The 13,890-nt window shown below is 41.2% G+C and overlaps 2 protein-coding genes across 5 annotated transcripts in view; both read right to left on the bottom strand.

Annotated features, from left to right (window-relative positions):
- DOCK4 (dedicator of cytokinesis 4) overlaps nucleotides 1-13,890 on the bottom strand; it is a 435,260-nt gene that overhangs the window by 112,225 nt on the left and 309,145 nt on the right. For all 4 annotated transcript variants that reach the window (XM_058724565.1, XM_058724568.1, XM_058724567.1 and 1 more), the window contains exons 24-25: nucleotides 4,022-4,149; nucleotides 1,699-1,833 (exon numbers count right to left, since the gene is read on the bottom strand). In XM_058724565.1, the coding sequence (XP_058580548.1) occupies nucleotides 1,699-1,833; nucleotides 4,022-4,149 (263 nt within the window). The remainder of the gene's footprint in view (nucleotides 1-1,698; nucleotides 1,834-4,021; nucleotides 4,150-13,890) is intronic.
- On the bottom strand, nucleotides 7,908-8,820 carry LOC131509127 (large ribosomal subunit protein eL6-like). Its single transcript, XM_058724569.1, has one exon. It carries the CDS (start codon nucleotides 8,802-8,804, stop codon nucleotides 7,938-7,940), a length of 867 nt encoding a protein of 288 aa, XP_058580552.1. The 5' UTR covers nucleotides 8,805-8,820; the 3' UTR covers nucleotides 7,908-7,937.

Raw genomic sequence — 13,890 nt, 5'->3', positions numbered from 1 at the left:
CCAAGTAGTGCACTTGGTAATACACGAAGTAATACACTAAGCTAACGCTATGAGGTAGGTACTATTTTCCACATGAAACTGAGAAAACAATCACTTGCTCCTATTTGTTTAAATGAGGCAGTACAGCTAGTGCATGTATTAGGAAGTTTTTCATACTATCTTAAACTTAGTTTGTTAAAAGAAAGAGTTTAACTTTATTTCCCAAACTCACAGCTTGGTTTCCTTAGGTGAATCTCAGCTCTGAAAGCAGAGAAAATAAAATTCAACGTAAGGTGGCCATCCTGAAACAGTCAGGAGAACTTGGTAGGAGAGTCAGGGCAAACTTGTTATCTTTTTAAGGAAAAGTAAAAATTAATTTCATCAAGGGCTAGGCAACAGTCTTAAGACAAGTTTCTATAATGGAGGATTTATAAAAATAATGGCTAAAAGCTGACATTTTTGTCAATATATATGAAAACTACTGCATCTACTGCCATTTCTGATGTTTTGAAGACTATTCTTCAACAGACCTAAAAAAAAAAAACAACATTCTTGGTCAACTGAATTTGCGTTTTATTTATTTTTTTTTAATTTTATTTTTATTTTTATTTTTTTATTTTTTTTCAATATATGAAATTTATTGTCAAATTGGTTTCCATACAACACCCAGTGCTCATCCCAAAAGGTGCCCTCCTCAATACCCATCACCCACCCTCCCCTCCCTCCCACCCCCCCTCAACCCTCAGTTTGTTCTCAGTTTTTAAGAGTCTCTTATGCTTTGGCTCTCTCCCACTCTAACCTCTTTTTTTTTTTTTTTTTCTTCCCCTCCCCCATGGGTTTCTGTTAAGTTTCTCAGGATCCACATAAGAGTGAAACCATATGGTATCTGTCTTTCTCTGTATGGCTTATTTCACTTAGCATCACACTCTCCAGTTCCATCCACGTTGCTACAAAGGGCCGTATTTCATTCCTTCTCATTGCCACGTAGGACTCCATTGTGTATATAAACCACAATTTCTTTATCCATTCATCAGTGGATGGACATTTAGGCTCTTTCCACAATTTGGCTATTGTTGAGAGTGCTGCTATAAACATTGGGGTGAATTTGAGTTTTAAGTAGAAATCTATCCATCCATCCATCATCTCTATAGACACACACACATGAAAATATATACATATACATAAGCTATCAAATAGGTTATTTCTTAATATTTTATAAATTATATTATAGTGGACTCATAAAGCAGTGAATACTGAAGGTTACTTAGAAATTACCAAGTCAAACTTTCTCATCTCATAGCTGAGGAAACTGAAGCCTCCCCAAATTAAGATCCTTACTATTCACACTGTAAAATCCAGAATTAAAACTCAGGATCCCTGACTCCTGTTCCTCGATTTCACTATTCTTACTTCCTCAAGCAATTTGATGGATGAAAAGAGAATGAAACATCAAGGCAATTTAAATTGGTCAAATTGAGAGCTATTAACAAATTTGGCTTTCTGAAATTAAACGTATTTTAGTCCATGATCTTTTCACAAACAATGCTTCTTATTCCCTGGCAAAATGAAAGCAGCCTCATCTATATTTGAAATGCACACAGGACACTCCCCCAAGGCCAGATTTCCCAGATTCCTAGCGTAACCCACCCTCAAAGGGACTGAAGCCTTTACAAGCACAACTATGTTCTGTTCCACGTGCCATTTGCTTTAGGATCTTACAGTGACATCCTGGAACTGGAGCCGCATCGCGGAGCCAGAAGACTGAGGTCGACTGGTGATCTCCAATATGGTTCTCAGCAAGATGTCCAGCAGGCTGGCCACTATCACATCGATTTCCTCCAACACAGATTTTTCCTTAAAAGAAAGAAATAAGGAGTTCAGGCAGTTGTGGCTGAATATGTGCATTAGTCTCTCTGTAATGGAAAAGGGGGGGGGGAACCACATTTCCAAATCAGGAATCAAAAAGAGAACTGGATAACTTGACAGACCTGGACCTCACCTATATCACCTTAGTAAATGGCCTTCTTTTATAGAAAACAAAGGCACAGAGAACTTAACAGCTTACCCAAGAGAACCCAGCTAGGCTGTGCAGTGGTGCCTGAGTGGTGCCAATGACAAGGTGGGGTGATGTCCTGGAAAGCATCAAACTACTCCAGAGCACTAGCTGTGCACTAACACAGTGTGTGATGTGGCCAAGTCAGATGCCTTTCTGGGTCTGATTCCTCACTGAAAGTCCCTCTTGGTTCCCCAAGTCCTTAATTCTTTTTATTTGAGACTGTGCTTACATACACTCTTCTTGTGCTGCACAGTTATTTTCTAAAATTCTATTTAAGTGCAAACAACTATTCCTATAAAAATGATTTTTAAAAAGCTCTACAGGTGTAGACTGTACAACATTCAGTATAGATGAATACCATGAGCTCCAGACTGGACCTCATGTCAACGGCCACGGTGGACTGCTTCCCTAAAGGAGAATTAATACTATCCAAGCCCCCAGGACTTGAGCGAGAAACCCAAGTTGCTCTTCTCTGACTGTATGCAGCGGAGTTGGATTCTGATTACAACTGCACAAGACAAAACTCTGTGTACTCAGGCTCTCTACCAAGGAGACTGTCTTCCAAACACACAAACAAAAACTTTTACAAAGTGTGAATCTGAAAGAGCTTTTTGGCCACGGTTTTATGATAAACTTTCTTACACTTCCGATAAAACTACCATAGTTTCCCCTCTAGGGCAGAGTTTCTGTTCTGAATTCCCTATCAGATAAGTCCAAAAGGTGACTGCAACTTCCAAACTGAAGTAGACAGGGGAAATTTAAAAAAATCTTTTCCACTACTGCTGATACTTGTTTTCAGTTTTCTGCAGTGAACTATCTCACTTAGCAGAATTACGGTTTATAAAAACATTCTAACTAGGCACAGCATAGCTACTCTTTACTGAATGACATAGAAAAGTTTTAAAGCAAAACTATCATTCTCTCCCTGTTGTCACTCTTCGACCCAGTCCCAGATCACCCTTGGGGCCTGGGATCACGGGGATGTGGAAAAATCAGTTGTCCCTCCCCATGCAAATCTTATTACATTTTTATACACAGAGTTTCCGCCCTTCTCCTCTCAAGTGTCAACTCTGTTCCCACAGTGCGGGGGCCCTCTCTCAATTATGTCCACTGGGGTCCCAAGCCAGCTCACTGCTGAGCCCTTCAGAAGGCGATCCTAGGTAAGAGAGACAACAATGGGGAAACTATATAGTGTATGGCAGGGAGGCAGAGGCACAGGAGTCTCAGCACTGCTCTGTACAAGCTGTCAAAGATGAGCAAATGCCAATTCATGGCTGCAGGCTACAGAACTAGAACAGGACACCCTTTCCATGTGGATTTCACATCAGTCCCATGAGCCACGAACATGAGTATCCAAAGAATTGTCCTCATTTCTAAGTAAGCATGTGATTTTTTGCTATTTGCCCTGTATCTTCTAATGCGACTATACAGCACCAAGCGTCAGGTACATCCACAGGAATTCCCAAAGCCCCTGACAATTCAGTATTATTGTTGGGGCTGGGTAATGACTGTAGTGCAAGACATCCTTGGTCTCCTGGGCCCTTCCTTTGCTTCTACGGTTTCTGTGGGAACCAAGGGCCATGGGCCCAAGGGCCATGGCCAAGCTCTGAGCATCACCATGCAGCCTTCCACAGAATGGGCCCCAAAAGACTTCACTTCACAGGCAGTAATTTATTCTTGCCACAGAGTATTCATCATATCAAGATTAAAGACACATGTGGGAGGCTTTGAGATTTCTAATTTTTCTCACTGGGTATTCAGTTCTTTCTTGAAATACAAGTTGAGGAGGTTATTTGGGGTTACAGCAATCTCACAAGGTTAAAAAAAAAATATTTCAGAAGAATAGCAAAATGTCCAACCCAGCTGGAAATAAAAGTGAGAGTCTCAGAGGGTTATTCTTCAGTGTGGTTTCTCTGAAAACTTGAGAGTTTTTATTTCCAGAAGCCATTTGATGGGAACTACATACTATGATCTGTATTTACTCACTGAGCTATTTTTCTTGATGAGACAAAATACGTTGCTGAGGATTCGTGCACACATGATCAGGTCCTTCTGTTCTTGCAGGTGCATGTGGAGGTGATGTAACACGACAGGCAGGAGAATGTACCTGGAATCTGGAGAGAACAGAAGCATTAGTGTCACATCTATGGAGGCCCACGCCAACCCTGTACACATCCATACCTACTCTAACTGTACTGGTTAAACGATTAACACATAGTGAAAAGCTACATAATTGGTATTGGAAAAAAAGAAGTCCGTTTCCCTAATCCATGATTCCTGCACTCAAGAAGTCTTTGACTCTTATACTGAAAATAGGTTATTTTTTTTAAATTGTCTGTTTTACCTCCAAATATCTAAATGGCATGCTTATCTGGCCATTTTCTGATTTTTCATTAAGACTGACCATCCAGTGACTTCTTACTATAGTAGGTGAAAATTTAGCTTTTCTTACCCTCTTGTCTTCTCCCCAGTCTCGGAAAAAAAATTTTTTTTGTCACAATTTCTGGCTAAATTAACATTTTACATTTGCTGCCATTCTGATTTCCAGTGCTTTGCACATGACCAAGTTTTTGTTCATCTCTCTTTAAAAGCTTTCAGGAAATTATTCCTGGTAATTCAAATTTTCATGACCACGTGCCTTGCTTTGGCCCTTGAAACCTACAAAAACTCATGTCCTGCAGCGCTGGGATCTTGCCTTGAAGTACTTCCAGCATTATTTCCTTTTCTCTATTTCTTCTGTCCTCAGTCTGGAACTCTGACTACACTGACATCACAAATCTCTTAAAACATCTTCTTTTCTTGATTTTTTTTTTCCCATCTTTTTGCCCAACTTCTTTATCTTCCAACTCTTCTATTCAATTTTCTTGTTTTTGCTATCCTATATTTAATCTCCAAGAGTTTGTTCTTATTTCCACGTGGGCCACCACACAGCTCCTTGTGCTCAGAAGGGCCCCACACTTGGTTTCATGCTCTGCTGCTCCCATGATGAAATTCCCAATAATTTTCAAAGAGGTATTGCATTTTTATTATGCAGCCTTTCCTGTTTATTATTCCTTCTTTATTTCTTTTTACAGAAGGTTTCATTCTTGTTTCACAGATGCACTATTTTCTCTTTCTGGGTTAGTTGGGAGACAATTTTGTGATTTCTTTTTCTCCTTCAATTATCTTTTTCTTTCAAGTTCTTTTTTCTGTTTCTTCATTTTGGCCTCTGCTTTCACATTTAAGGTTTTCCTACAGTATCTGTTGATTGTTGTGTGTCTTTACAAGCAAGTCACTAACATGCTAACTGGGTGGGGGGGACCCACAACAGTGCCTCGGCAAGCCTGTAAACTGGTGAAGCTTCACAGCAAGGAGGGAAGGCATCCAGATGTTTCATCAGGGGACCCTCAAATTTCAGAATCCAAGATGCCTTTTCTTGGGCTTGTCAGTTTCTCTACAGAGGAATCTGCCAAACTCCTCTCTGGGGAGCATGAAACCATCATCTTCTAGTAACTTGAAATCAGGAAAAGAAGGGGCAGGTGAGGGTCTCTTGGTTTAATTGTGAGGCCCTGTTTATGGTGTGGAGCCTCATTCTCAAATTTAGCAGGCTCTGAACTCCTGAAACTAGGCACATCTCATTCACTTTCTTTAGAGGGTAAGCTTTCCATTTTTGGCTAAATTGACTATTCTAAGGACTTTTTATTCAATTTTTTTTATTTCTAGCACCCTTAATTTTCAGATACCTTGTATTTTCTTTTTATTTTTCTTCATTTTTTGTAAAGTTTATTTATTTTTCATAATCTCTGTATCCAACATGGGGCTCAAACTCACGACCTTGAGATCATGAATCGCCTGCTCTTCTAAACCAGTCAGGTGCTCCTGAATACCTGCTGTTTTCAATTCATGATCCTTTCTGAAACAGCTCTGCGCCATCTGCGGATCTGTAGTGTAAACTAGCCTGTTCTTGGCACCACTCCAACACCACACACCTGTGTGCATCAGCCTTCTCTCGTCTGTCAGCTGCCACTCATCTTTGTTAAAACTGTTGAGATTTATGCCTTGTCATCTCTTCTCCCAGGCTCATAAACTTGGGAGATTACACATTAAAAAAAAAAATTCCTTGGGGCACCTGGCTGGCTCAGTTGGTTAAGCAGCCGACTTTAGCTCAGGTCATGATCTTGTGGTCCGTGAGTTTGAGCCCCGTGTCGGGCTCTGTACTGACAGCTCAGAGCCTGGAGCCTGCTTTGGATTCTGTGTCTCCTCTCTCTGCCCCTCCCCTGCTCACACTCTGTTTCTAGCTCTCTCAAAAATAAATAAACATTAAAAAAATTTAAAAAAAATTCCCTTACCGACCACAGATACAAAAACCCTTTTCACACCTTTGGCAAATCAGTTCCAGCAATATGTAAAATACATATTATTACTTCACGACCAGGTAGTGTTTACCTTAAAAGCAAGGTTTGTTAAACATCTGAAAATCATACTTGTATACTTTCACCAGGGAAGAAAAGTAAGTACAGTCGATTCTTGTTATTCATGGTAGTTTTAAGTTGGAACAAGTCACTGGAAAACCATGAAATGGCAAATAACGAATCATTTCTCCTAGGGGAAGTATATGTGTGTATAATATAGGATGCATATCCCACATAGGTAACGATATTAAATCCTAAAAACAACTCATCCAGGTAGATTCTATTTTCTTTATTTGATAAAAAAGAACACGAGGTTTAGAGTTGCTAAGTGACTTGCCTGAGGCTACCCCACGAAGAAGGGCCAGAGTTGGGATTCAAACTCTAGCAGCTGGCCCCGGAGACGGAGACGAGCTTCTTGCACTGCGCTGCACTGCCCCCTACTGCTCCATCCTCTAGTTAGACGAGCATGAGAGTGGAAGGGAATGCAGAGCATTGCAGTGTTTGAGCTCAGCTGGGAATCTGTGTATTCTGCTACTCAAATATTTCACTGCTTTGTGCAAGTCCACGAATGAACGTGAGAGGGTCACAAGTATTGATTTTGAGGTCACAAACACATTTTAATAAGGAAATCCATAAATAAAGAATTTTGACTGTAGAAGGATCATTTCTCTATCAACTAGAAGTCTTACATTTATCCCTAATTTGTCATTAAATAAGTATTCGAAACAGTAACGTAACTGACTTATGCAGTATATATTTCAATCTTTTGAAAAAGTAACAAGTATGCTTATTGTCCTGAGTTTACTTTTCAACAGGATGTCATAAGCAAAAAACTATTGTTAAGACTATAATTGTCATATTATTTATGGATATGCCCACTTGCAAATGCCCTAGCTCCTTTCCCTGATCTGCTTGATTTTCTTTTTCTTTTTTAATTTTTTAAAATGTTTGTTTATTTTAGAGAGAGAGAGAGACAGAGTGTGAGTGGGGGAGGGGTGAGAGAGAGGGAGACACAGAATTTGAAGCAGGCTCCAGGCTCTGAGCTGTCAGCACAAAGCCAGACGTGGGACTTGAACTCACAAACTGCAAGATCATGACCTGAGCCAAAGTCAGATGCTTAACCGATTGAGCCACCCAGGTGCCCTGATCGTCTTGGTTTTCTAAATGATGTCACCTCTGCAGCAATTTAGAAAGATTTTTCCTGATTTATTAAAACTCATGTATCTTCTCAATAGTTGCATAAATAATTCAACTTAACTAACTCAAGCAACAATGGACAACCTAAATAACTCTATACTTAGTAAAGAAATTGAACTTATAGTTCAGAAACTTCCCACAAGAAAAATTCCAGGCCCAGATGGCTTCTATGAATTCTATAAAGCATTTATGGAAAAAAATCAAATCAAAGCCTACAAAAATTCTCCCAGAAAATAAACAGGGAACACAACTAACTCTTTTTTTTTTTTTTTTTTTGATGGATCTGTTATTTAATTAGGTTCTTTGTAAGAAATTTAGAACACCAATTTGTGAGGGTAAACTCCATTCGTGAGAGCAAACACAGAGCGGAGGTAGCCCTGAAGCTGAGGAACGGCTTTGATTTTTGGCAGAATTTGCCAGTCCACGGCTTTCTGATCAACCTTGCGCTGCTCTGTAATCTCATATTTCTCTTTCTGCGTGTCGAAGATCTCACCTTCCTGGTGTCTGGGCTTACGCAGCTTCTTCTTCTTAAAGTAAGCATCAGTGAGGTGTTTGGGGATTTTCACATTGCTGATATCAATTTTGGTGGAGGTTGCAATGACAAATTTCTGGTGTGTTCTACGCAGAGGAACTCGATTAAGGGACAGAGGTCCAGTCACAAGTAGCAAGCCACTGCTCAGTTGCTTCAGGAAAACCACTCTCTTGCCTCTGTGGCACCCAGTGAGGATGATCAAAATGGTCCCAGGAGTGATGCTAGCTCGCAGTTTCCTCACATGCTGACTAAAAGGTTTTTTGCTGTGGCTCAACAGCTTCCGAGGCACATCTTCAGTAGGATAATACCTAGGCATTTTGTGAAATTTAACCACTCGGGTACCACCATTCTTGTCACCACCAACTGGTTTTGTGACAGTAGCAAGAGCCTTCTCCTTCTTTTTCTTTTCAATCCTGGATTTAGCTGCTGAATACTTCCTCTTGTACATGGCCTTTCTCGAATACATAGCCGATCGGGAATATCTGCCAATTCCTCTGACTAGGACAGGGTTTCGGCTGCAGTGGGGCTTCCCCTTCTTTGGCGTTTTAGCCTTGGGGTTACCCTTCTTAACCTTGCCACCAGCATCAGCCTTCTTGGCTTCAGGTTTCTTCTCCTTAGCATCCGGCTTCTCAGCTTTTTTGCCCGCCATCTTGCAAGATGGGAAAGAGAACTCACAACTAACTCTTTGAGGCCAGTATTACTGATGCCAAAATTAGTCAAAGATATTACAAGAAAACTATAGATTGCTATCTCTCATGAACATAGATGCAAAAATCTTTATAAAATTTTAGCAAAATAAATCTAGTTATATATATATATACTATATATATATACACTATATATATATACACTATATATATATATTATATATATATATATAAACACTATGATCAAATAGGATTTATCACTAAGGCAAATTTGGTATAACATCTGAAAGTCAATCAACATTAATTCACCATATTAACATATGTAGAGAAAATGAGCAAAACTCAGCATCCATTCATGATAAAAACTGTCAGGAAGCTAAGAATAGAAGGTAATTTTCTCAAATTGATAACGAGCATTATAATGAAATGCCTACCTTTAGCTAACATAATAGTTAACAGTGAAAGATTGAAAGCTTTCTCCCTAAGAGCAAAATTAAGGCAGGGATGGCCAACCTCACCAACTCAATTCAGCACTGTAGTGGATTCTTTCCTAGTCAGTATAAGATATATCATATGTCATAAAGAATATGATTCTTTATCCTAATAAAAATCAGAGAGCATGCAAAATATTCACAGCTGGGAAAGCACCATTATCAGTGTTTGCATGATTGGTTTATCAACACAAGGTTTGGTGCCATAGGTTTACCATCACAACAAACCACACAAGGCATAGCCATTCTTCACTTTCAGCAACACAGAACATTAAACTCCAAACTTGTGAAATAATGCACTGCAGGCTTCCTTTAAAACCTTTAAGCCTTACCAGGAAACTTAAATACTTATTTATAAATCAATTACTTGACAAAGAGAACCAAGAAAAAGAAACTAACAAATTACATGACAGGAGTCACTGCCTTGTGATGATTAATTAGAACAGGAGATAAAGCTTATCTGGTATGTTCCTGCAGGTAGCAGAATTTGATTTCTAAAAATTCAATTTGCAACCAACTGTTAAGAGAATACCGACTGCAAAAAAGCGAGGCAGGTAGACAAATAATTCGTGTGTGGTGTGCATAAAAAGAAATATAGGACTACCTACATTGCAGATTTGCTTTTTCTCCATACTAGGGCAATGTCAGCCAATGCAAATGATACAATTGGTGGGGAAATGCCAAACTCGCTGACTGGTTAAAATGCTAATTCTTACCTTTAAAAGAAACACTTGGACTCATCAAGCAGGACCCAAGAAAAAAAGAAAACCTGCAGTTGAACAAACACTTCCCATACATTTAGCAAAAGAACCTGTTATGCAGTTTCTGTCCTTGAAAGTGTCGACACACTAATATTCTACATCTCAGACACAGCTCACTGTATTATGTATCTCGTGGAGTGTATAAAGGAGTGACTCTCATTTACTTTTTATTTTGCCAGTACACACGTGAGTGGATAAAGCCAGCTCCCATTAGTAATTCCCAATGGGTGTGGGGCTAGGAAGGAGGAGAAGCAGCTATTAACCGTTGGCAGTCACCAATAACTGAAATGCTAATGTCACAGATAGCAACAAAACTTGCAAATGAGCCTTTCACACCCTGGAGGGCAGACCCTGAATGGAAAGAAGGGCAGACAACACGGGGGCTACATTCTCATGCAGACAATGTCAGGATCACAGAGGGAAAACAACAGTAGAGGCCTAGAGATGATCTCTGAGTGTGGTTTTTAGAGCTCACTCCCCAGATTTATTCCCACCCTGGATGCCTCCACCACGGGGCGCCCTTTCTAAGGCTCAACAGATGCTATGCCCACTTGTTACTTTTATCAACTGTGTTCTGCTTCTGGTCTGGGCTTCCCACAGCCCAAGCTGTTCTGTTGTCATATTCACGCTCATCCTTAGCTCAGAGGTTGCTTTTCCAGTAAGATTTTTTTATGCGTATCATTTATTCAATACTGACTGCTGCTCTATCCTGATTCCTAATGTGTGACCCAGAACATAGTATTCATTCATGAATCCTCTACTGAGCACCTACTATGCACCAGACACAGTGCTGGGAGCTGGAAATATCATTGTGATGAGGACAGATAAAGTCCCTGTACTCTGAGGTTTTCCTTGTGGAGCAAGGGGTGAAGACAGACTTGAAACAATTAAAATCCAATTCTTTTTTCAGTTACAGCCCTAACATGTGATCCAAGAAGCAGAAAGCAAAACAGGCATGAGAAGTAGATTATGAGAGCGAGAACTGAGTGAGCAGGGCAGACTGGAGATGATTCAGAAGATGCGAGTTACTGAGCCCAGCAGGGTGAACAAGGATCACCTAAGATCAGAGAGGAGCAGGAAAGTGTGGATTCCACTAGAGTGAAGCACAAGGAGATGGGACCAGGCAGGTGGGGAGGGTGAGGCGACAGGGCCTGCAAGATCAATCCTCTTCTGTGTCCTCAAAACAGAGCACAATCAGTGGATGTGAGCAAGGGAGGTGGGAGTGACATCGTCGGGTGTGAGTTTCTGGAAGGGAACTCTGGCTGCACACATGGATGGGCAAAAGGAGAGGGAAGCAAGTCTGGACATGCCCAAGGGCATGCAGGCAAGGCGGCAGTGTGGGATGGACCTGTGTCTAGTCAGGGGGAGGCACAGATATGGCCGCCGCAGAGGCCCAAGAATAGTCTCTGGAGAGGTGGAGATGAAGGGCAGAAGGAAGAGGAAGGTTTCACAGACAGCTCAGAGCTCCAGGGGTTGGTGCTGCCATATACTGAGACAGAAGGAACAGACTGAGAGGGAAAAGGGATTTGAGGAGCTTCTGCGACATCTGTGTAGAGAAGCTGAGGACAGACGGCTACTCAGGTTTGGAGCCCAGAGGAGATATCCAGTTGCCTAGAAATACAACTGTGAGGGTGGTGTCGGCACATGAACCACAAACTGAGGTGGAGTGGGTGGGATGAACCCCAAGGCTCACTCATGCCTCCCTACTACACAGGACCTCCTTCCCTCCCCGGGTCACAACTGCTGCACCTTATCAAATCATAACTCCTTGTTCAAAGTCAGCTTTCATGGTAAACTAGCAGCAGACTGAGGGCAGAGCCTGGATGTTTCACTAGCTACAATATCTCTAGCATCATACCTGGCATGGGGTCTGGCTGCAATACTCATTTGTTGAATAAATGAATGAACTGCCCCATGAGTCTACTGGATAGGAGAAGCAGCGGAAATGGAGCCCCCTGTGTCTCCATGTTTTAACCTGGCTTAAACAGGAAGTGAGACAGCACATTGTCACAGTCTGGCTTGCAGTGACTCCCTCTGCCAGTGATCGCCCTGAGCCAGCAGGGGAACACAGCTACTCCTATATGTCAACGCAGATTGGTCAGCTGCTTGTAGCAGTGGATACAAGGCACACATCCCAGCCTGCTGCCCCCCCGCCTCCACCCCCCCGAAAACCAGTGCAGATGTGAACAGGTGATGTGTAAGAAACGAGAAGATACAGCTTTCAACCATTCCCATGTAATGTGCTTACTCACGCCAGTCAATTTAAAGATTTCAGCAGAAAGGTAAGAACACAGTTTAAATTGGGTCTTGCCATTTACACTGATTTTCACACAAATAAAACTTAGGGTAAACTATGATTTTAGGGGCACTTCCACCTTCCTCCCCAACCTCTATACATCAGCTCTACTCTTCCTGCTATTGCCAAAGTGGTCCTCTCCAAAACTTAGACCCTTTCTTGGCCCTCAGGAAACAGGAAGATTTGTGAGGAGAGAGGGAAAAAGGAGTTGTTCAATTTTTACACATTAAATAGGTCTGCTTAGACCCCAGATGACTTATACATCAAATGCCAATCTACGTAGGTTGCAAATCTTAGCTATGGCCTTCAGGTTTGGCCATATGCCCTCGACTCTGAACTTGGGGTGTGACTAACAGAGCTAATTCTGCCTGGTTATGAAACGGCTCCAGCTCTGAGGCTGTCTGTGGACCCTTAACTCAACCTGGCTTGACTCTTCCCATGATGTTTTTTCATACCCGTCTTTGTATTGACTATGGTGTTCCTCTTTCCATCTCTTTTCTGTATTAATTTTTAATCTAAGCTCAATCAGGAGTATTCTATAATCATTCTGATACCTATGCATGCATCCTCTGCTTTTTTTCTCCTTGGGATTTGTGATAGTTTTTATGGGTCAACTTGAGTGTGCTGTGGGGTGCCCAGAAATTTGGTTAAACAATATCCTGGGTGTTACATTTGAATTGGGAGCCTGAGTAAAGCAGATTGCCCTGCTCAATGCGGGTGGGCCTCAACCAATGCGCAGAAGCCTGAATAGAACCAAAGGAGGCATAAGGGAGAACGTGCTCTCTTTGCCCGTCTTTTAGCAGAGACGTCAGTCTTCTCTGACCTTCAGACTCGAAGTGCAACTTCCACCACTGGCTCCCTCAGGTCTCCAGCTGACCAACAGCAGAATTCTCAGCCTGCATAATCTGAGCTCATCCCATACAAGAAACCTTGTACACACACAAACATAGCCTCTATCGGGTCTGTTTCTCTGGAGAACTCTAAGGCAGGATTCTAGCACAAAGACAACTGTGAGAATTTTGTGTCTTTTCTGGGGAGTTTGTAACATTTAAGGTCTTTTTTTCCAAAATGTTTTGAAATTTATTTTCTCAAAAGTGTGGCCCAACTGTACTCTGGACTCCTTCTTTGGATACTATGAACTCTTATTTTCTCAAAAGTGTGGCCCAACTGTACTCTGGACTCCTTCTTTGGATACTATGAACTCTCAGAAAATAAGGTCACATTCTCAGATTCTTCTCACTTCTATCTATCTCACTAGCCATTTCTTCACCGATTAGAATTAACCTCAGAGTAGCAACGGTCTTTGCCATACTCTATGATCTGAAGAATGGTCAAGAACTAAGCACTTTATCTTTGATTGTGTATCCTGTTAACACCCTGTAATGTCCTCATCTGCACTTTACCTTGTCCTATTGTAGATTTTAATTTTAAATCAGGAAAGTATCTTTTGTAACGTCCTTCTGGCTAAGATGTATGTGTACTCACACAAGTGCAGCACTTCTGAGTTTCATTTAAAAATTTTTTTTTTTAATTTTTATTT

Source organism: Neofelis nebulosa, chromosome 4 (genome assembly GCF_028018385.1).
Source record: "Neofelis nebulosa isolate mNeoNeb1 chromosome 4, mNeoNeb1.pri, whole genome shotgun sequence".
Lineage (NCBI taxonomy): Eukaryota > Metazoa > Chordata > Mammalia > Carnivora > Felidae > Neofelis > Neofelis nebulosa.
The sequence above is the reverse complement of the archived record's forward strand: the minus strand, read 5'-3'. Positions and strand labels throughout refer to the sequence as shown.